Source organism: Molothrus aeneus, chromosome 9 (assembly GCF_037042795.1).
Source record: "Molothrus aeneus isolate 106 chromosome 9, BPBGC_Maene_1.0, whole genome shotgun sequence".
Taxonomy (NCBI): domain Eukaryota; kingdom Metazoa; phylum Chordata; class Aves; order Passeriformes; family Icteridae; genus Molothrus; species Molothrus aeneus.
In genome coordinates this window covers 23,951,536-23,973,849 of record NC_089654.1, presented here as the reverse complement: position 1 = coordinate 23,973,849, position 22,314 = coordinate 23,951,536, and the positions used below count along the sequence as shown (strand labels likewise).

Below are 22,314 nucleotides of genomic sequence, written 5' to 3'. Positions count from 1 at the left end.
CCTTTTGGGAAGAAAACTGTTTCTAAATACTTGACAGAGCTGTTTCCAAATGGGAGACTCTGAAAAAGCTGAGTTGAGCCCTGGTGAGCCTCTGCAGGAGAGCTCAGGGTGTGAGCTTTTGCTAAGGAGCAGCTTTGAAACAGCAATCTCTTGTGCCAACAGCCCCCTCTTTGTGGTTTCAGGGCTACTACAGGAGGACCCTGGAGTACCCCCTGATCCGGGAGTGGAAGAGGATGGGCTGTTTTGCTGTCCCCATGGTGCATTCCACGTTCCTCATTGACCTGAGGAAGGAGGCCTCTGCCAAGCTGGCCTTCTACCCCCCACACCAGGACTACACCTGGAGCTTCGATGATATCATGGTCTTTGCCTTCTCCAGTCGCCAGGCAGGTGTGTCCAGGGCCCCTGCTGGGGAGGGCTCCCTCCTGGAGACTCACAGGCCTCCACTGCAGGGGCACAGCCCAAAAGTCCTGGGTGGGCTTCCATGGGGAGTTCAGACCCTGCTCCCTTTCCTCTCTGGGATCTGCTCAGGGGTAACCAGCAGCAAGTGACTGGAAAGGCGGTTTTGGATTGCTGCTTGTTTCAGAGGATGTGGGGCAGTTCTTGGGATGGGGCAATATTTCAGAGACAAACCCTGGGATTCCTGTGTCACAGCAGGTGAACACAGGGGGTGCTGGGAGAGGGGAAGGTGGTTTGGGGGTGAGGTACCTAAAGTTACCACTTCCAAAAGATCCATGAGGAAGGGGGTGAGGACAAGAGACTCAAACCACAGAATTCTAGAACAGTTCAGGTTAGGAGGGACCTTACAGCTCATCTCATTCCACACCCTGCCATGGGCACAGGCACCTTCCACTAGACCTGGTTGCTCCAAGCCCCATCCAACCTGGCCTTGAGTACTTCCAGGGAGAGGAAATCTCTGGCTCTTGATGTTTTAAGAGAGCTCCAGGTGTTGCTGAGACATCACTGTCTCTGAAGTGCCTTGTGCTGCTGCTGTTCATGCTTGTGGTGAGGATGTTTAGTCCCGTTGATTTCTGGAGAGTGGCTCTTGGGAATGTTCTGATCCAGCTGTCCAGGCTGCCAGACCTGTGTGTAGCAGTGTCACAGCTGAAGGGGCTCCCAGGACTGTAATGGCCATCTCTGTTGTTCTTTGCCTGCTGAGGTGGAAAAGGAAAAGTTTGGGGCATTATAAGGAAAAAGGGATTGGTGAAACCTCAGAGCACCCATAAATGCCTTCTGTTCAGAAGTGAGTGGGTTGGTGGGGTGAATTATCAAGGAGAAGTTGCTCATGAATCCTCTGAGTGATGTGCAGTTGGTGCTCCCTGTCCTGTGCAGAAGATGTAAAGTTAAGGAGAGCAGGAAGGGCTGCTCTTGGGAGCAGGCAGGCAGGGAGAAAGCCAAGGGAAGAAGGGCTGCTGTTGTTGTTGTTCTGCAGGCTGAGCCTCCCTTCCCCCTGATCCCAGACCAGCACAGCAGCCACCAGCTGCCTGTAGCTTCCCTTTTAGTGCTGGGTCTGGTTGGCAGCACCAGAAATGATGATGTTGTCTTGGCAGAGTGAGCAGGGTGTTCTCAGGATGAGGAGTGGAGGAGAGGCAGCAAGAGCTGAGATTGGATTCCCTGGGAGGCAGAGGTGAGGAGTGAATTGCAGAGCAGCTTCAGGGTCCTGACTGTCAGAGTCAGGACATGAGTGCAGAAGCACAGAGTGAGGCCCCCAGGCCATTCAGTTCAGTGTTTCCCCAGCACTGCCAAACCCATCACTGAACCGTGTCCCCAAGTGCCACTTCTTGGCTCCAGAGGAGAGCTGAGGTTTAAGTTTGGAGAGCAAAGCAGGCTGCTTAAAATCTACCCCTCCACCTCTTCCCTCTGACAGCTCTCCCAGAAGTGCAGCCTCCAACCCCCATGGTAACTGCAGTGCATTAGCTCCAGCTGCTTCAGAAATATTTCAGGGATTCAAACCCATCATTTTTTCCTTCTGTCCTAGAACATCAGCTTTTTCCAGGACTGACCCATGACATGGAAGGCTTTGCTCCAGCTGTCTGGCCTGTTCATCTGCTCAGATTGTTCACTTGTGTCCTGAGCTCAGTCTTGTCACCCAGGATAAAAGGATGACATCCAAGTTCAGAAATTTGAAAAATGTGTGAGCTTTGAGGCAAACTTCTTTTTGGAGTAATTTCACTTACTTTCCCTAAAGTCAGAAATTATGCTGGCTTTTGTCCAGGCCAAAAGCTGTGCTTAAAAAATCATCAATTCCCAACAGGCAATCTGCTGCTGGAAGCAGCTGTTCTGTGGTGCTCCAAAGAGCATCCCACCTCTGAGAGAGGACGTGGCTTGTGTGGGAGTGCTGCATCTGAGCAGAGCTCAGGGGGGTGTTACTGCCAGCACTGCACTCTGCAGAGCCCCTTGCACTCACAGGAGAGCTTTTAGCCAGGTCAGCCTGGAGAAAAGGAGGCTCAGGTGAGACCTTAGAGACCTTTCCAGTGCCTAAAGGGGCCTCCAGAAGAGCTGGAGAGGGACTTGGGACAAGGGATGGAGGGACAGGGGAATGGCTTCCCACTGCCAGAGGGCAGGGTTAGATGCAATATTGGAAGGAATTGTTCCCTGTGAGGGTGGGCAGGCCCTGGCACAGGGTGCCCAGAGAAGCTGTGGCTGCTCCTGGATCCCTGGCAGTGCCCAAGGTCAGGCTGGATGGGGCTTGGAGCAACCTGGGATAGTGGAAAGTGTCCCTGCCCATGGCAGGGGTGGAAGGAGATGGGCTTTGAGGTCCCTTGCAACCCAAACCATTCCATGATTCCATGATCTCCTGAGCTGCCTTTCAGCCTGGGTCTCTGAAGCCTGTGAGCCAGCCAGCAGGAAGGTGTGGTCACAGGGAAGTGGGGACAATTTTGGTTCCTTAACTGCAGCTGTGGTTTTAGGCTGTGACTGTAAATCCTGGACACTGCCTTTAAAGCCCATTAAGAAGAATAATACAAACACCTGTAGTTTTCCTATCCCTTGTAGCAATCATTTAACTTTATTATAAAAACAGAGCTGGAGAGTGAGTCCCCCTCCCTCCTTTATGGGAGCTTTACCATTTTCAAGTACATTTAATCCCAGACAGAGCAGGAACACTGGTGTGAATCTTTGCAGATTATGTTCAAGGCAGCGGAAGATAAAAACAGAGATCAGTGAGTCAGATAAGATCAGTTGATTAGATCAGTGCCAAATCCATTCATGTCTGCAGGTAGTAGTTTTTTATTCTGCCATTTACTTAAATTGCAGCTGACAGCTGAATGTGTTTTGGCAAGGAGCATAGCCAGCAATTTACTTGTAGAACTTAAAATGAGAGAAACACCAGAGTCATTAGTGCCAACAGTTCCACTCTGCTAAAAATACCATGGATTAGGGGCACTAATAATGAAAGCATCAGCTCACCAGGTAGTGTCTGCTTTTCATTTATTTCCTCGAGGGAGGGGGCTGGTTAAGCTTGTTTCATTAAGAAAAAAAAAGACAAAGACAAAAGCAGGTTTTGGCCGGTTGCTCAGGTTCTAGCAGCTTTGATTTGGGTTAATTAATAAAAGGACCTTACCAGAACTCAATGAAAAACAACAGAAATCCTTCCCTTGGCTTTTCTGGATGTGGCTTTTGAGGATGTTGCCTGATGTGAAAGGCAGAGTTACAGCCAGTGAGCAAATCCTTGTCCCAGAGGGAAAAAATGTTCTGCTGATGCTGGGATGTTCCCACTGGATGAGTCTGTGCCCTGCAAATGCATCCACTCCAAGGACAGGCTTTGCACCTTCTCTCTGTTTCCCACCTTCAACAAGCAGTTGCAAAAGCTTTTGAGTAGAAGGGTGTTAATGTTGTCACATCTGTTCTCCTCACTGGTGTCTCACTCTGGGATTTTCCTTTCATCTCCAGGGCACAGTAAAAATTAGTTCTGGAGAGGAAAGGACTGTGTTTGGAGGTGACTTGGCATGTCAAAGGTTGTTGTCATATGTATTCCTCAAAGTCCTTTGCCAGCACAAGTGAAAATGTATCACCTTTATTTCCTGGCCAAAGGAAGCAGTGATAAAGAATAGAATGGGTTGAGTTAGAAGGGACCTTAAAGATCATCTTGTTTCAGGGACACCTTCCACTATCCCAGGCTGCTCCAAGCCTCATTAAACCTGGCCTTGGACCCTTCCAGGGATCCAGGGGCAGCCACAGCTTCTGTGGGCACCCTGTGCCAGGGCCTCAGCACCTTCACAGGGAGCAATTCCTTCCCAAAATCCAACCTAAACCCACTCTATTTCAGAGGGAAGCCACAGCCCCTGTCAGCTCAGGCCTTGGAGGGTCAGTTAGGCAGCCAGTAGGGATTGGTTTTATGGGAGAGGCCACTTGCTGCCAGCCAGGCAAAACAGAAAGTGGAACTGGAATGATTCTGACTTGTTTGCTTATGAAGCAGAACTTCTTGGGACTGAGGTCCTGGCACAGGTGTGTTTGTGGCAGTGCAGTGCCCTGCTAGCAGGCCTGATTTCTGCTTCTCTGTGATCCCCAGGAGTCCAGATGTTCATCTGCAACCGGGAGCACTACGGGTTCCTTCCCATGCCCCTGAAGCCGCAGCAGTCGCTGCAGGAGGAAGCTGAGAATTTTGTGCACACCCTGATCGAGGCCATGAGTGAGTTGCTGTGCCCTTGCCATGTTGGACACCCCAAGTTAATGCCTGCAGAGCTCTCCTGCCAGCAGCCCAGCTCTCATTCTTTTGCAAGCCTGCATCCCAACCTGTCCGCTCTAATATTGTTCCGATACGCAGTCTTCAAAATTTCCCACTGCTTCTCTACCTAGGGATGTAATTGCTTCATGGTCAGGTCAACCCCATCCACAAAATCCCTCAACTTCCCCGGATCAAATGCATCTTTCCTGTGGAAAAGGGTGCTGCATGTCCATGTTTTTCCTGATGTCTGTCTGACCCATGGCTGCTGGCTCTGGCTTTGCCGTGTGGTGCTTCCTGCTGTTCCCACGCTGCCGTGGCTCGTCATCCCGGCATCCCGGGAGGGAGGGAGACACCTTCAGACAGGTCATGTCCACTGCAGGGAGTGCTCGAGGGTGACATCTGGGGTCTCTCCTCTCTTTCAGTCGATCGCCCTCCCGTGGAGCCCTCTCAGTACATCTCTGTCCCTCCGAAGCACCCTGACAAGATGGGCTTTGATGAAGTAAGGAGCCTGCTCCGCTGTTTATTGTCTTGTCTTCTCACTCATCACCTGATCCTTAATGTCCCTCCCAACATAAACCATGCCATGACTCTGGTTTAACCCAGCCAGGGAAGAGAAGGCAGAAACGAGGCTGAAAAGCAGGTTAACTGAAAAACAAGTTAACTCCCCTGTTCTTGTGCTGTTTGCTCTACATCTGACTCTGCAGAGCAGCTTGGCCTCCCTTCCATCTGTGACAGAAATTGGGCCTTTGGTGAAGCTCTCCAGTGGCAGGAGGGAAGGATTTCTCTCACCTGAGAGAGACACTGGACAGCTGAGAGCAGGGGGGGATGCAGGCTCACAGCTGAGTTCTGGCCCACCTTGGATACCCCCAGGGATGCAAACCATGGGAGAGGGACGTGCCAGGCTTTGCTTGCCTGGTGTCTGTGTTATTCCCAGAGCCAGCAGCCCCTGTGTGTGCAGCTGCCAGGGTGGCTCTGGGACCAAGGGAGTTGTGGGGATCAGGGGAACCCTTGTCTTCTTGGTGTGCTCTGCTCCATCTGTTTGTGGGGCTCCTGAGGCTGAACCCAGCCCAGCTGTGTCTGTGTTTAAGGCACAGCTGGAACAGGTTTTTTCCATGTTGTCCTTTGTGGCTGTGCTGTATTTATCCAGTTTATTATTCTTTCATTTGTACTGAGATGAAATTCGTTCTGCTTCTTACTGGGATGAGGATTTGCTCCATGGGCTACAAGGCTGTGCTTGTACCAGCCTGCCTGGGACTGAAAAATGTCCCTGAGGGTTACCTGCAGTGAGGCTTCAGTCCTCAGCCCGCCACCAGTCTCCTCAAGGCTTTGGACAGAGCCCTGCCCAGACATCTCTGTTCTCAGCCTTGGCTCTCTGCTCTGGCAGGGATCACAGTGGATATTCAGTGCCAGAAGTAATCACAAAAATCCTTTCTTTACCATGGCCTTGTACTTGGATGGTGGCCCTGCTGATAATCCTAAATCCAGGCAGTGGCAGTGTTCCCCTAGGATTGATGCTGCAGATGGTCATGTTACTCTGTTTGATATAAACCATCCTGTGTCTTTGGAAATTACAGACTTGGCTCTAACTGTTCTCTCCTCATTTTCTTCACCCTGAAAGAGCAAGTTTCCTCAACATCCATAAAAAGTAGTTGTTAGAGAAAAAACCTCTACACTTTCAACTCAAAACCAAGTTCAGCTTTTTGGCAAATTCTGGACAACCTGGAGCGCACACACGTGTGGTATTTTCACAAGACCTGCTTTTCCAGTGGGGCTGCTGGAGAGGGCTGGATCAGGACTTCCCTTCTCCCTCCTTCCCAGCTGGGGGTCTGATGTCCTGGTGTCTTTCTGTTCCTCCCAGATTTTCATGATCAACCTGAAGCGCCGCAAGGACCGGCGGGATCGGATGCTGCGGACGCTCTACGAGCAGGAGATTGCAGTGAAGGTAGTGGAGGCTGTGGATGGAAAGTGAGTTTTGGTTGGGCTTGAGGATGTTTTCACAGTGGGATGTGCTTTACTGCTTCACAGCATCTCCTTGGATGCCCTGACCTACTTCCAGCAGGGCAGGGTTGGCTGTGGGGGGAGCTGAGCACCCCTTGGATCTCCCTGACCATCTATCTGGGGCAATTCTGCTCTGTTTCTTTCCTCCTTTGCAATTAGCCAATCTCTGTGAGAGAACCAGGGCACTGGGGTTCAGACTAGGGTCCAAATCAGGTTAAAATCATAGGTTTCTGTGAATGGAGCAGTTAACTCCTGGTAATATTGTCCATCCTAGTGCTGCTTGTCAACTTACAACTAATATTGTCCATCCTAGAGCTATTGTCCATCCTAGAGCTATTATCCATCCTAGAGCTGTGGTGCTGCAGTGTTAACCCTGCCACAGCCCTTTCCAAGCTTACTCTAAGGTCTGAAGCATAAGTTTATTGAGGAGCAGCTGGGGGAGCTCAGCCTGGAGAAGAGGAGGCTCAGGGGGGACCTTGTGGCTCTGCACAACTCCTGACAGGAGGAGACAGCCAGGGAGGGGTCAGGGAACAAGGGACAGGACAAGAGGAAAAAGCCTCAAGCTGTGCCAGGAAGTGTTCAGGCTGGACACCTGAGAAAAATTTCTTCATGCCAAGGGTGGTCAGGCTGCCCAGGGCAGTGGTGGAGGCCCCAGCCCTGGGACAACTGCTGGATTAATGCTTGTATTTGACAATATTAGAGGGCTTTTCCAATATTAATAATTCTATGATTCTAAGGTATGTTAAGACCTTTTAATAATGAGTAACCAAGGCAGAAATTTTGAGTCTGTGAGTTGCAAAAAGGCCTCAAGGAGAAAGGAGCCCACGTACCATCTAGTGGTCTTGGAAACTTGGGATCCTATCAAGGCCTCAGAAAATTAATCAAAGCCAAGCACCTGGCAAGAGGATAATCCCACAGGAAGTTTTTGGCAGAGTTAAAGATAAGTGATGGTCCCTGTCTTTGGCAGAGTTAAGGATACAGTTTATCAGCTTGATTTAGAGATGTAAATCAAGAAGTTAATTTTCCTTTGTGTTTTTGAACAAAACAAGTGTAGAATTTCTCAAGGTGTGGCTTTTCCCTGACCATCAGCAGCATTCCCCATGCTGTGCCTGTGTCTGGCTTGAAGTGCCTGATTGTTTTTCAATGGTGATAAATACTTTGTGTTTCCCAGAGCACTGAACACGAGTCAGCTGAAAGCTCTCAGCATCGAAATGCTGCCAGGCTACCGGGACCCCTACTCCTCCAGGCCCCTGACCAGAGGAGAGATCGGCTGCTTCCTGAGCCACTACTACATCTGGAAGGAGGTGAGGGCTCTGGGGGGCCTTGAGGGTCCTGCAGGAAGGTGCTGTGTCCTGGTGCACAGCCAGTCCTGGTGCAGAGCGTTGGATCCAGCCCAGGTGTCTGGAAGTGTAGGATAGGAGTGATTTCCTTGGATTGCAGGGGTTTTCCTGAATGCAGTGTTCATCTTTCACACCTCTCCTTTCCTTTCCCAGTATGTAAAGGGGCTCCAAGAGAGCTGGAGAGGGACTTGGGACAAGATGGAGGGACAGGACAAGTGAGAATGGCTTCCCACTGCCAGAGGGCAGGGTTAGATGCAATATTGGGAAGAAGTTTTTCCCTCTGAGGGTGGGCAGGCCCTGGCACAGGGTACCCAGAGAAGCTGTGGCTGCCCCTGGATCCCTGGAAGTGCCCAAGGCCAGGTTGGATGGTGCTTGGAGCACCCTGGGGTAGTGGAAGGTGTCCCTGCCCATGGCAGGGGTGGAAGGAGATAAGCTTTAAGGTCCCTTCCAACCCAAACCATTCACGAATTCTGTGATTCATTTGCCCTCAGCTCCAAGTGATTTTTATCAGAACATTTTCATGACTGTTTCTGAAGTTCATCCAATATCCTGCTTATGGCAAGCTTGCTTAGAAGAAAGGCAAGAATGTTTTGAAAAGCAAATGGGGTTAAAGAAACACTCCTGTTTTTTTCCCCTGATTCTCTATCTGAGCAGGAGCAAGTTCCAGTGGCTTGGCATATCATGTGTATGTCACAGAGTGGTTCTCAGCTCCCTGCCTGTGTGGTCTGGGAGGCAGTGCCAGGTCAGGGTGGCCCCAGTGACAGCAGGGCACCCATGGGGGCCACTGTGCTCACGCTGGAGCCCTCGTGTTTCAGGTGGTGAGCAGGGGCCTGGAGAAGACACTGGTCATTGAGGATGATGTGCGCTTCGAGCACCAGTTCAAGAGGAAGCTCATGAAGCTGATGGATGACATCGAGCAAGCCCAGTTAGACTGGGAGCTGATGTAAGTTCCTGCTCCTCTGGGAGGTCCTGGGCACCTGGGGAGGTTGGCAGCACTGCTGGGGCGTGGCAGAGGTGCAGGTTGATGCTGCAGTGCAGGGGATGGTGGCACAGTGTTCTGGTAGCTCTTCCCACCATGCTGTGGGGTGGCTGTTGCCAGGGCACCATCCCTGCCCATGCTGTGGACAGCATGGTTGGACCTTAGCTGTGTTGGAGATGCTGACAGAGCAACCAGCACAGCTCAGTCCTGAGCCTCAGACTGTGTCATCTTAGCTCCCTTAGGAAGCCTCTCACAAGCTGTCCCACCCACTGGGTTAAGAGTTGGATTGTGATGCAGGATAGAAATCTGTGAGCTGGGTCAGGGATTGCTTCTGGGATTGACCCTTTGCCCTGGCCTGGTTGGCACAAACAGTCATGTCCTAATTGCCATGGTGTGATGGTGTTCACAGGGGTCTTAGGATGAGGATCTGACTCCATGTTTCAGAAGGCTTGATTTATTATTTTATGATATATATTATATTAAAACTATACTAAAAGAATAGAAGAAAGGATTCATCAGAAGGCTGGCTAAGAATAGAAAAAGAAAGAATGATAACAAAGGCTTGTGTCTTGGACAGAGAGTCTGAGCCAGCTGACTGTGATTGGCCATGAATTAGAAACAACCACATGAGACCAATCCCAGATGCACCTGTTGCATTCCACAGCAGCAGATAACCATTGGTTACATTTTGTTCCTGAGGCCTCTCAGCTTCTCAGGAGAAAAAATCCTAAGGAAAGGATTTTTCATGAAATGTGTCTGTGACACTATGGATTCACTTTGGTCCCATCTCCTTGATCTTCTGATCCCTGCAGCTACATTGGCCGGAAAAGGATGCAGGTGCAGGAGCCCGAGAGAGCTGTTCCCAATGTCCGGAACCTAGTGGAGGCTGATTACTCCTACTGGACCCTGGGCTATGCCATCTCCTTCCACGGGGCTCAGAAGCTCATTGGGGCTGAGCCCTTCAGCAAGATGCTGCCCGTGGATGAATTCCTGCCCATCATGTACAACAAGCACCCTGTGTAAGTCCCTCTGTGGCTCGGGGGGAGATATGGGCTGGGTCTCGCTGACTGATCTTAAACCAGGTCTTGTTGGTAGCCTGGTTGGTGGGACTCCTTGTGGTGCTTGGTTTTATCCTCCTGGCACAGGTCAAAGGAGGTGGCAGAAGGGAATGCCTGGGGCAGGGCTTGTGGACTGCTTGTCTGAGGCACCTGTCTGTCTCTGGGAGCAAGCTTTGGTTGTACAGGTGTGTGTGGTTGTAAGGACGTGGTTCTGGCTGTACCCCAGCACCTACCTCCACTCCCAGACCAGTCTGCTCCCTGGACTGGCCATGTCTCCCAGGGACAAGCTTGGCACCAGTGAGGGTTCCTCTGTTGCTGACAGCGTTTCTCTCCTCCGTAGCACAAAGTACATGGAGTACTACGAGCCCAGAGACTTGAAGGCCTTCTCAGCAGAACCCCTGCTTGTTTACCCCACGCACTACACGGGGCAGCCGGGCTACCTCAGCGACACGGAGACCTCCACCATCTGGGACAACGAGACCGTGTCCACGGACTGGGACAGAACGCACTCCTGGAAGTCCCGGCAGCAGGGCAAGATCCACAGCGATGCCCAGAACAAGGACGCCCTGCCCTCCCAGTCCTCCCTGGACACGCCGTCAGCCAGGGATGAGCTATGACTGCCCACCTCCCCGGGACTCTGTTGACAGCTGAACCTGCCTCACACTTTAGCTTTTCACCCTTGAAAGTTGTAGAGCAGCTCTTCATGTGGTCTCCCTCCCACCACTCCCAAGGGCCGTGTGCGGGATCGGGCCGGACACCTGCCCAGCCGCCGAGGACAGGGTGGGACACCAAGGAGGAAGCAGAACAAGAGTTCCAGATCCAAACAAAAGCCCTGGCAAGCTTTTGTTGGAAGAAACCAGCCTGGAATGACGTTGGTTCCACAGTTCCTCATGTAGAACACTGTATTTATAAAGATTAATATATAGAGGTGTACAAATGTCAGTGCCTTTCGGGATGGCTGTACCTGGGCTGCTCCCTCACTGTTACTCCTTGTAGGTCTGTAGGCTTTTACCACCCTGTTTGCTGAGCATCTGGGGGATTTGGGTTTGTTTTCCAAAGGGATCCCTATCAGAATCAAGATGTTTCCCCAAAGTGTTCAATGCAGGAGAGCAGTGCTCCTCTGTCGTGTCGTCTCCCCATCACACTCCTGTACAAAACCAGTGCTGGCTTCCCATCAGCTCATTTTTAATCTTGCTGCATCCCATCTAAACAGGCCTCTGGATCCAGAACAGATGTCTTGGAATGTCTGAAGTCATGGAAGCCATGCAAGTGGAGGTAGCTGGATTTATTTATCTCTGCATTGCCTGAAGGGAATGCAGGCAGAGCTGGTCCATGTCACATCCTGCTTCACCCCTGCCTCAACTTAGTCCTTCAGGAAAACAAAACCCCATGACCTATTGGCAGGCCTGTTTTTTCAGGCCATAAAAGCAAGTGTAGGAGTTTTGGGAACTTAAAATGTAAGAAGTTAGGTTACAAACTCTCCTTCTAAAACCAAAAGAACCTACAGCAATGTTACTCTCTCAACAGCCCGATAGAATTGTGTGTCACAGGACGGAAGGGCGACTTGCCTGGATATTTTTTCATGTGAGGAGTGAACTTTTCTGTGTTTTGGATGAGTTCTGATGTTTCTGCTGTTGGCTCACATGCCAGCAGGATATGGTGTTTATTTTTTTTAAAAAAACCTTTCTCAGAGGCCAGGTGATCATGGACTATACTGGCACAGACCCTGAGCTTCTGGGCAGCAGAAGGAATTGCCATCTGGGGGCTCACCTGCTGGCAGATCTGTGCATTGAGTATGTGTGGCTGGGGTTTTGGTTTTAATTTTTGTTTGTTTTGAATAATTACTGACCAATGTTGTGCTTTCTGCTGCAGAAGACATGTTATTACCTGTCAGCCGGTCTGATAATACATAGAACCTGGTGCAAGATGAGCAGCTCTGTGTGTTCTTCATTGTGTGGGGGAGTCCTGGAATGGTTTGGGTTGTGGAAGGCACCTCTAAAGGTGACCCAGTCCAACCCTCTGCCATGGGCAGGGACACCTTTCACTAGACCAGGTTCCTCCAAGCCTGACCCTAATGTAACTGGAGGTTAATGGAAGGGATTCCTGGCCGTGTCCCTCTCCCATGGAGTCACTGGTTGTGACTGTGCAGTTCCCACCTGGAAGCCAAGTTCCTGCTGGTGTCCATGTGGGAGCAGACGCCCACACGACCTGGTGAGTATGGAGGTTGCCCCGTGGGCCACACACAGCCTGGGTTATTCCCTCCTCACAATCCCTCTTGCTTCCTCCACAGGTCTCTTGCTTGATGAGCCCACATGGCCTGTGTGAAGGACGCTGGAAATCTTCACTCCCTCCACCCCAGCGCCAGGCCTTGGACCTCCCCCTCTGGAGTGGAATTTTTCCAGTTACAGCATCATCTCATGTGTGGCCAGTGTGAGATGAGGCCAGAGTCGTTCATGATAGCCCCTCCATGCTGGCCACAGCTCCAGTGAGTATTGTTCCTCTTCCACAGGTTAACTTCCTGTCAATGCACCAATCCATTGGTTCTCTTTCAAGGGTCAGGTTCCCTCCATTAAGCAATAAAGTGTTCTTCATTATCTTGTTGATGTGTACAACCACAGGCTAAATATGGCAGTGCCTTAGGCATGACCTTGGGTCCCTGACACAACTTTGTATTTTTTTTTTGACTCACCTAATGGGTTTCAGAACTGAGCAGGAGCACCAGCTTTGAACCAGCCTTCTGGCAGCTTCTTCATGAGGCAGGCTGTGGTGGCAGGCCCTAAAAATGATTAATTGCAGTAGGGACTGCTTGGAATCCACCAGCTTGGTCCTTGCTGTGGGTTAAGGATGGAAAAGTGCTGTTGTGCACTCAATATGGCATGTGAAATTCCAAGTTCACCAATGGATTGTATTGATCCTGAAGGAAATGAAGTGAGGTCCTGGTGTTGGGTTTTGTGGCCTGAGGTAGTTTAAAAATCAGATTCAGGTACTCTTTGTTTTGTCTTCCTTAGTGCAACATGAGAGGCCTTTAAGTGGCCAGGGCACTGTAGTTCAGGGACTGAGTGTGAGACTTGTGGGCAGCTTTAGGAGCCTCCCCTCATGCTGAAGTGACTTGTGAGATGGCAGAAGGGGCTGTAGTGTGTAAACTGTTAATCTGAATGTTGTATTGTGTGCAGGGAGGGGAAAATACAACAAGGTGAGAGCAAGAGGAAAACACCATGATTGAGACAATGGCGAGAAATGGATACACTCAAAAGCACTTACTTTGTATTATCTGGCCTCTGAAGTCATTCAGTGGCTCAAAAGAGAATAATTTAATGCAGAAAACATAAAACTGCTGTGCAATCATAATTACCCAGTTACTGAAATCTTTAAGCTGAAACCTCAAGAAATAGCACAAAGGTCCCAATCTCTCAGAGGCTGCTGTGTGCATGGCTGATGGGCTGGAAGGGCTTTGGCTTTGCTGTTGAGAAGTTAAAACAGTAAAAGTGGAGAGGCTGAAGAAAGTGACAGCAAGGGAAGTGGTGTAAGGTGTTTTTACACATCTGACGTGCACTAATAAAAGGAAATTGACTGATTCCAGGCAAATGTTAATGCAAAACAATTTATATACTTATCATATAAAGATTACAGGTAAGCAGTTAAAAACATAACATATATAAACATTTGCAAAGTGTAACTTTAAAATCCAGAACATTTATGTTTCAGCTTAACACTGCCATACACCCTCCTGAGTGAGCAGTACTATATACAGTAGGAGCTATGCTATGTACACAAGGAACTGCACTGTACAGACACCAAAAGCAGAAAACTGAACTTCTAGTTTTGCCCTAACTCTGGGCAAAGGTTAAGGCTCAGTAACAACCCCCCCCCACTCTGTCACCCTCTAACAAACAACTGGAATTCATAAATTGTTCAGGCTGTGACCTACACCAGGCTTGTGGCACCTGCCATAGGACTCTGTACATTGGATGTACAGCAGACCTACAGTTGGTCTGTTTTACCTACCTGTAAACAGCAGTGGTAAATCCAAATGTAGTGTAAAACTTACCTGAGCCCAGTGCTGCAAATTAGTGCCACAGAACTGGGGGTAAAAGGCCCAGGCATGGATAAAACTCTGTTTTAACTAATGATCCTTAAGAATCCTAAGCTGTCTGTTTGGATAATAGCTCCTAGATCTGTGCAGGGATGCACAGTGCTACCAGCAGAACCAGAAATACTCTGTGTATTTCATGTGTCTCAAACCAGGGCTGCTTACAATCCAACGTCTGTCTTATGGCTTTTGAAGAGGTTCAGATTTCAGTTCCAGCAGAGGAATTGCACACTGGGAGGACATCTTCCATCACATGGGAGTGCACACAAAAAGCATCAGGTTCTGGTCCATGGCTTAACCAAGTCCAAGGGAAACCACCCCGTTGTGACATTCAGACCTCCATCCAACACAAAGCAGTGTTTGTCCCATTCATGATGTTCATGCAAAGGCAAGTGCAGTTCATTCATTTTAAAGTTCTTTGGAAACAAGATCCAAAATGGGTCATTCTCTGGTGTGGAACAAGTGCAAAAAATTCTCGGCTGGTTCAGGCAGACATACTCAGAACTTGCTTCAGTTCTATAAAGATAAGTTCAGATGATCTTTTTTTCTGTATAATACTGGCATGAAGGAGACTCTTTTCTCACAGAGATGGCTCATGGGGTGTCCTCAAGACAAATGCAGCAGCCTGGAGCCTTTGCACCAGGGCTGCCCATTGCTCCAATTGCACATTTTCAGCAGGGGATTCTGACAGATTCCCTGTAACCCAGGAGGGCAGTGCAGGTGCAGCCTCAGCCCAGCAGCTCTGCCCTCTTCCTCAGGATGAAGTCGAAGTTCACGTGGCTGTTCATGCCGTAGAACACGTTGGCATCACGGGGGAACACCAGCTCTGCACAACAGGGCCAAGCAGAGTTAGTGGGGAGGGGCACAGCAGCAAAGCTGAGACAGGACGGGGAGCAGGACAGTGTGGGCAGGGCCAGCTCTCTGTTCTGCCACAGCAGCACTGGGAGCAGGGGGAAAGGGAGCGTGCTCAGCCTGGCAGAGGCCCTGGCAGACTCTCAGAGAAGGCTGATGATGGGTGGGATCCAAGGGCCTGGTGCCAGGGAGGCAGAACAGCACCCCCACCCAAGATCCTGTGGTCACCCCATGGCTGCAAGGCACACATGAAGTCAGCCTGGCAGAACAGGGATCTGGCTCTGCTTGTGGGAAGGGGGCTGTGCTGACAGAAACCACCCCTGAGCAGCCAGGGGGTTCTCACTGGCAGCTGTGACCCATCAACAGTGTTTCTAATGCTTCCCATTTTACTCTTCCCTTTGAAATCCAACAGAACTTTCCAGGCAGCAGCAGAGTTCTGCTTCCCTACCTTTGTCCTCAGAGATGACCTGCACGAGCTCATAGTCTTCAACTGCATCAGGCTCGAGGTTGTGCTTCAGCAAGGCTCGCTGGGTGACATCAGGGATTCTGTCTTGGTTGGTTATCTGGGAAGATAAGGTGCAATGAGAGATTCTTCTCATTCACTCCTGTGATCTAGTAGTTAGCAAAAACCTGACTGTTTGTTCTTGAAAGAGATGTCAGAGAACTGAAAGCACAGGTGAGTAACAAAGGTGCTGACAGATACTAAACTTGGCATTTTTGACATTTGGAGGTGGTGGCTTTTTAGTTCAAGCTGACACAGGTACAGTACTGGTAGAGACAGCAGTAGATGCCAGTGTCTGCTCCCTCTGAGAGATGTCACTCTCACCAGCCACTGAAGCCCCTGTGAAGAGCTGCCCCAGCTGCTGTTGCAGACTCAGCATGAGTGCTCCCTTGGACATCCTGCAAAGCCTTCTGGCCTTGTAGCTGGGTTTGCTGTGTGCTGAGGAAGTGCATCATGCAGTCTCACCAGCAGCCAAATCCATCAGGCCCTCAAGGAACAACTAGCTGGATTTGGGGAAGTGAGACCAATAAAATCAAGAACTAAAGATGCTGAGAACTTATCCCGCTTTTGTTTCCCCCAGCTGAGCTAAGCCACTTCACCCACGGTCCAGCACCAGTGGCACTGCTGGGATACGTCTGTGGAGTAAGCAGAGAGGGAAATGCCTGAATTCTGGGGCTGCTGGTCTGGTGAGAGGAGGGAGATTCTCCCTTCACTGGGAGAAGCTGTGGAATTAAAGGGCATGTCAGCTCCCTGTTTCCAGAAACCAGCTCCTGGGGAAAGCTGCTGAAGGGAGGGAAAATGTACCATCTTATGTCAAAACCTCCATGTGCTCACAGTGCTTCACCTGGAGCTTTCTGATAAAACACAAACTCCCATTTCCAGACCAGAAGCTTCCCTTAAGCTGTTTCAAAGCATCTCGTTCCTACCAGGCTCCATTCTGCATGGCACCACGTGCCATTTTCCCGTTGCAGCCAGGTTTGGTGAGCCAACCCAGTGAAGGGGGGGCTTTCAGAACGCAGCAATGGGTTCAGTCACCCCCCATGGCACTCACCAGGATGCTCTTGTAGATGCTGTCCTGGAGCCCATCCATGCTGACCCGGATGATGCAGGAGCCCTCGCTCTGCCGGTTGTACACGGGCAGCGCTCTGGGGGCACTGCTCAGCACCGAGCCTGAGTCCCTGCAGGGCATGGAGCCGCTGTCCAAGCCTGAGCCAGCGTCACAGGTGGAGCCCTTGCTGCAGCCTGAGCCCTTGTCAGAGCTGATGGAGCCCTTGTCAGAGTCATAGCCCTTGTCAGAGCCCACGGAGCTCTTGTCGTCGGTGGAGACCAGCAGGAATGAGGGTAAGGATGACACCCCTGAGGAAGGTGTGCTCATGGGAGAGTCAGGAGAACAGGACGATAAGGAGTAGCCAGAGATCTGCACAACAGAAAGGAAAGTGCTGTCACAAAGTGTGTCTGGCTGTGTCATGTGCCAGAGGAACAGAGACTGCAGAAGGCACAGACAAAACCTCAGTCACCCACACTGCCCAGCCTGCTGGCAGGGGCATTCCTTGCCTCCTGAACTGAGAACTGAACTTCACTTGATTGATTACAGCATTTTAATGACAGTTTCTGTCCTGCTGGGGATGCTCTGGCCTCGCAGTAAGAGCAGCCCAGGAGGTGGCAGCAGATCCAAGGAACAGGATGAGGCTGTGGGCAGCCAGCCAGGAACTGGGACCGGCTGGGAAGGGGCAGAGGGTGTCCCAGGCACTCCTGCTCCAGGTGAGAGCATTTACACTAGTGGAAATACACACCCCTCCTCTCTGCCATTCTCCTTGAAACTGCCCCCTTCCTTCCCCTGCTCAGCATTTGCTTTTCTCTCCCTCTGCCTTGCTCAAAAGCTTCCTGACAGGAACAAACCCCCTGTAAGGGACAACACAAAACATTGTGCAAGAGCCCCGACTGGATTACTTCCATTTGTACACATTTCTCTGTCCATTTCACTAAAACAAATGCTTTAGTCAAGGCCAAGTGTTTTGGGCCTGCCTGCAGCATGCAGAGGCCCCAGCTGTACCTTTTTCAGAGGGTCCTCAGGACTAGAGACGGGAGTCACACACACATCCTCAGTTTCAGAGTGATTGAACTCACACGATGAAACACTGGCTGAATCCGTGCTTTCCCCGGAGCTCCCTCCTACAGGAGAGCTCTTCAGGGGTTGTTCTTTGGGTGGGGTGAACACATCAGTGCCCAGAAAAAGTCTAGTATAGAAAGAAAGAAAGCATAAAAGCCAGTAAGTGATAGCTGGGCTGAGCAAAGCTGTCCCTTGGTTCAGAGCTCTTACATTCTGGAGGTTTTTCCTCTCTGGAGCGGCCTGTTGTTGTCATTTCTTTTGTGGTGTTTATACAGATTGTCCAGAAGCTTTGTTACAGGCTAACACAACACCTTCCTGACCCAGAGTGCCCACAGCTGAAAGCCACAACCAGCTCATGCCCCACTGGAACAACACTCCCCTTCCATCTCTTCACATTTTCAGGCTAATTTAACAGAAAAAAGGGCTTGAAATGGCAAATTCACCCCCCTGCCAATTCCTGCCCTCTGTTAGGTACCAGATTCTCTCTAGAAGGCTGGAGATACATACAATAAGATCATAAAATGTAAATTAAAGGCACTCCCTCTCCAAGACTCATTTCTAAATGCAGGTCAAGTGACTTGAAAGGAGTGTCAAAGGAAACAAGCTGGTCTGACCCACCAAGAGGAGGAGCAGGGAGCATCAGCATGCAGTTGTTGATTTAATACACCTTAGAGAGGTGTCACTGACTGCTTTTCTACAGTATTCATTTGCAAAACACATTCAGAGTGCAGTATTTTAACTTCAGTCTTTGAGCTCTGCTTTATTCCATGCAGCTTTCCCTGCATTCCTGTTAGCCTCTTGTTTCCCATGTCCAGCTGCATGGCCCTGTCCTGTTTGAATCTTTGTGGTATTACACCAAATTGGACAATTGTCCCCATGATTTTTTTTCCTTCTCCAACTGGTTGTTTCCACTATCAAATGCCTTTTTACTAACCTTAATTTTCACATTAAAATCCTGCAAGGAAATTTTGCATGTTTATAGCAATTTAGACTAATAATAGACCAGACTTTCTCCTCATTTACTCTGTTTTCCTGCTGCATTCAGTGAAGTTATTACACAAGAGGTACTGAATTATAATCCACCACTAAAATGGTTTTTTTTTTTGACACCATAGGAAAGATTCTTTATTCTAGTCTCTTCTACCTTTAATAATCATCATGACTGCTTCTAGCAAACAAAGGGACAGCTTCATCCACAAGGCTGCATTTCTCCTTAAAGCAATGCAGGGTTGTGGATCCCCAGCCAGGTTCTGCAGCTGATTAAATGAGCACTTCTTGTTTGAGTTATCCAGGTCCCTATTCCCACCCCAAAACCCCTCTGCCCCATCATACTCACGTGCTGATCCTCTTCACCATGCTTTTCTGGGATTTTGGAGACAGGATGTTGGTATCAGCAGCTGCTTCAGCCTCACGGGAGAGTTTGTAACTGCAGGTGAATATTTGCAGACAATGTCATTTAGTTGTACAATGTTATTCAGTTGTACAATGTTATTTAGTTGTACAGTGTTATTTAGCTGTACATCTCACAGCAGCAATATTCAAGAAATTTGAGAATCTTTCAGTTGTTCTCACAGAAGGCTGCACTGCCCCAAAGAGGACACTTTACCAGGGCCAAGGGGATATTTCACCCCCTTATAACAGGTTTAAAATCTCTCCAGTGTTTGCATGTCCCTGCCCTGCTCTGCCCAGGTGTGTGGGCTGAGAACAGAGGTTTTCCAGCTGCACTGAGCACCCACCTCTCCTCCTCTGTTAAGTGTCGCTGCCTCCTGAACCACTGGATGAATTTTTGGTCTGGTATCAGGCAATAGCTGTTGCATGAGGATTGCAGGAGCTTGATCTGGGCAATGACTTCAAATTCCTAAGAAAATAAATAATCACATACAAAGTCTAATTAGAAAACAAGATTATATTTATTCATACAACGAGGGATCCAGGACAAACTTAGCTTGATGTGAAGTTCATTTTCAGTTGAGTAACTATTTCAAGAACCAGTTTCCTATAACAATAAAGATGGGAATTTTTCCCTGGAACCCATAATGTGCACTCACACTTGCTCCAGAGGAATGTAAAATGCTGCCCTTAAGGCATGTGACCAGAGTGTGCTGCTCTTCTGTAACTGCATTTGTACACACCCTGCCAGAATAACCCTGGATTGTTTAGGGCAGGTTATTGAGCAGTTCAGGGGAGGAAATGGCTCCATCTCAGCCAAGTCCAGGTCTGCTTTCAACCCAAGGATGGAGATTTGGCCTGACTTCATTCAGCCCAAGGTAACCCCAGCACCTTTACTCCTACAGGACATTACTTATCTCTGACCAACAAGGATCAGGCCAAAAGGAGAGACTGACAGCCTCCTCTGGTTTGCTCTCTGCAGACTTTCACCTACAAAGGGTTTCCTGCAGGAGAAGGAGGATTATTTACTAACTGTGTGTTCTGGAAAGCAAAGGTCTCCTGCCACTAGGTCTGGTTCAGCTGCTAAGGACAAATGCCCTTGCCCCAGAGGGTATCAATAAACCAAAAATCACAGAACATTCAACTTACCCTTCGTCTCTTCTCAAAATTGATCAGGCCACCCTGTTGGAAAGAAAGAGAAGGGATCAGAGAAGAGCCAGACTTGTACCTTGAGATAAATGCACAAAAATTCACACAAGTTCCAGTTAATAACACTGCATGTTGCTTCCCTTTTCTTTTTGTAAACAGATTTTAAGAGCTGCAGAAGGAGAGGATGCAGAAACATGTAAACTCAGCTGGGAAGGCAGGGAGGGTATTTAGGGTTCCAAAAAACTGCCCCAAATTACCTCAACATAGTCCTGAAGGGCTGTGTCAAGCATGATGAGATCAGTCAGGAAGGTGCCAAGGTAAGGGACCGTGCCTTGCATCACTCCCTGCAAGTGAGCAGAGCAATGCTGGATTAACTGACTGAAAAATGAGAATAGTTACAATTCCAGAACACTCCTGTGTAAGAAAATGAAATTAAAGTAATCTGCTTAACCAAGCATCAGTCCTATAAGTATGTTTTATTTCATGACATCAATTTCATTAGATAATATAGAACTTAAATCCAATTCCAGTGAGACCAGGATGCTCTCACAGGTATTACCCAGTGGTTTTGCATTACAGTATTGCCATCATTGATTCCCAGCAGTGGGTCTCCAGGAAACCCTGCCTTTGGGAGAAGCACTGAGGACCAGGGACAGGGTCCCTCTGTCACTTGGTGCAAGAGGAGGAGCAGGGGAATGGTCCTGGCCAGCCTTTGTGAGCAGCTTCTGCTTCATCCCTGTGGATTTTTACTTAGACATGTGTGACTGATTATACCTTGTGATAGTGAAGTCAAATCAAGCCACCATTTTTTTGTCTCCAAGAAGTGACCATCTTCCCCAGCCATCCACTGCATTTTAATGCTAATTAGTCCCACTTTAAACTTCTAGACTGCCAGCACTTGCAGAGTTCAGGCTGGCTCTACACTTGCAAAGGAAACACTTGTTTCTACCATCCAGAAGTATCTGTATTTTTTCCAGTCAAACATCTAGACAGACAAAAATCATATTCAGCACTTTTGCCTCCCTATTCCAGATTTCTCTCCCCCTGTCCTTTTAAATCTTTGCCAGCTTTGAGACAAAAACCATTTTCACCAGCAGACTGGACCCCAGACACATTTTACAAAGCAATCTCTGTAGAAGCCTGTGCAATTTTCAAGCTGGTGTGCCAGAAGCTTCATCAACATGTTTGAAAGTAAATGAGACTTCTGCAAAGCCAGAGCTAACTGTCTTTATCACAAGAACTCCAGTATTTACAGCAGCACACATTTTACCACATGGAAATTGCATTTCTCTCTAAAATGTTACAAGAGTAGATAATGGAACTCTTACTTGTAGGACTGAAAAAGAGAGCTGGAGTGATGACCACATGTTTATATCCATCAATCCCCTCCTGCCCACTCACTCTGGGGAAGACCTTTCTGGATTTTGCTTCTTAAAGAACTGACCAATTAGGGTTAATGATGTTACCAGTTCAAAAAGGAGAGGAAAACCCCCAAACACACCTTGGTTTTTTGAAGTTGCAGTCGCTTCTGTGACTTTTTCTGATTTTCTTTCTCACTGCTGTCCAGATTTGCAAATTTGGATGTTGCTTCCTGTGAGGTGATAAAGAATTAAAGGCAATTAATGAAGGATCCAAGTGGTAAACTGGCAACTACATGCATGTGAAATAGTCATTTAACCAGACAAGTTAAGCCAGCATGAAATATTTGTAGACACACCTGTGTCTACATACGTGTTGATTTCCTGGGACTCGGATGCTGATTGGGAATTTTGGACAAAAATCACCCAAGATGACTGTGAGGGAAATTTTCTGCAGAATGGCTTTGGCCAAGCCAAGTGCTGCTGAGAATCACTTGGGAGTTTAAATCAGAGAAGCTCAGACACACTTCAGGTGTCCAGATGCTCTATCCCAACACTCCTGACATGAGGAATTCTGGTTAATTCCCTCATCAGGCCTGCTACAAGTAAACATCTCCATCTTATGTAATGCTTTGTTGTTTTTCTTATGCTGCAACACCAAGATTCAGCCACTGTGGCTTACTGACTAACCCAAAACCATGCAGGAAATTAAAGGAACAGGTTTCCATCCCTACAGCTCCAGCTTTCCTATGAATGGATGAGGCATTTCACCACAGTTCTTTAAACCTGCATTTCCCTGGATGCACAGGGGATGTTGGAGTTATGT

The 22,314-nt window shown here is 48.9% G+C and overlaps 2 protein-coding genes across 2 annotated transcripts in view; one reads left to right on the top strand and one right to left on the bottom strand.

Annotated features, from left to right (window-relative positions):
- The window catches only part of COLGALT2 (collagen beta(1-O)galactosyltransferase 2), a 47,432-nt gene extending 35,464 nt beyond the window's left edge, over window positions 1–11,968 (top strand). Inside the window, exons 5-12 of the mRNA XM_066555390.1 lie at window positions 183–387; window positions 4,508–4,627; window positions 5,086–5,162; window positions 6,522–6,628; window positions 7,833–7,965; window positions 8,817–8,944; window positions 9,793–9,999; window positions 10,379–11,968. Coding sequence (XP_066411487.1) covers window positions 183–387; window positions 4,508–4,627; window positions 5,086–5,162; window positions 6,522–6,628; window positions 7,833–7,965; window positions 8,817–8,944; window positions 9,793–9,999; window positions 10,379–10,655 — 1,254 coding nt within the window. The 3' untranslated portion in view covers window positions 10,656–11,968. The remainder of the gene's footprint in view (window positions 1–182; window positions 388–4,507; window positions 4,628–5,085; window positions 5,163–6,521; window positions 6,629–7,832; window positions 7,966–8,816; window positions 8,945–9,792; window positions 10,000–10,378) is intronic.
- Window positions 11,969–13,625: 1,657 nt separating this feature from the next.
- The window catches only part of RGL1 (ral guanine nucleotide dissociation stimulator like 1), a 53,123-nt gene continuing 44,434 nt past the window's right edge, over window positions 13,626–22,314 (bottom strand). The window contains exons 10-18 of the mRNA XM_066556056.1: window positions 21,632–21,721; window positions 20,388–20,474; window positions 20,131–20,163; window positions 19,329–19,450; window positions 18,929–19,018; window positions 17,536–17,719; window positions 16,534–16,899; window positions 15,429–15,543; window positions 13,626–14,954 (exon numbers count right to left, since the gene is read on the bottom strand). Coding sequence (XP_066412153.1) covers window positions 14,857–14,954; window positions 15,429–15,543; window positions 16,534–16,899; window positions 17,536–17,719; window positions 18,929–19,018; window positions 19,329–19,450; window positions 20,131–20,163; window positions 20,388–20,474; window positions 21,632–21,721 — 1,185 coding nt within the window. The 3' untranslated portion in view covers window positions 13,626–14,856. The remainder of the gene's footprint in view (window positions 14,955–15,428; window positions 15,544–16,533; window positions 16,900–17,535; window positions 17,720–18,928; window positions 19,019–19,328; window positions 19,451–20,130; window positions 20,164–20,387; window positions 20,475–21,631; window positions 21,722–22,314) is intronic.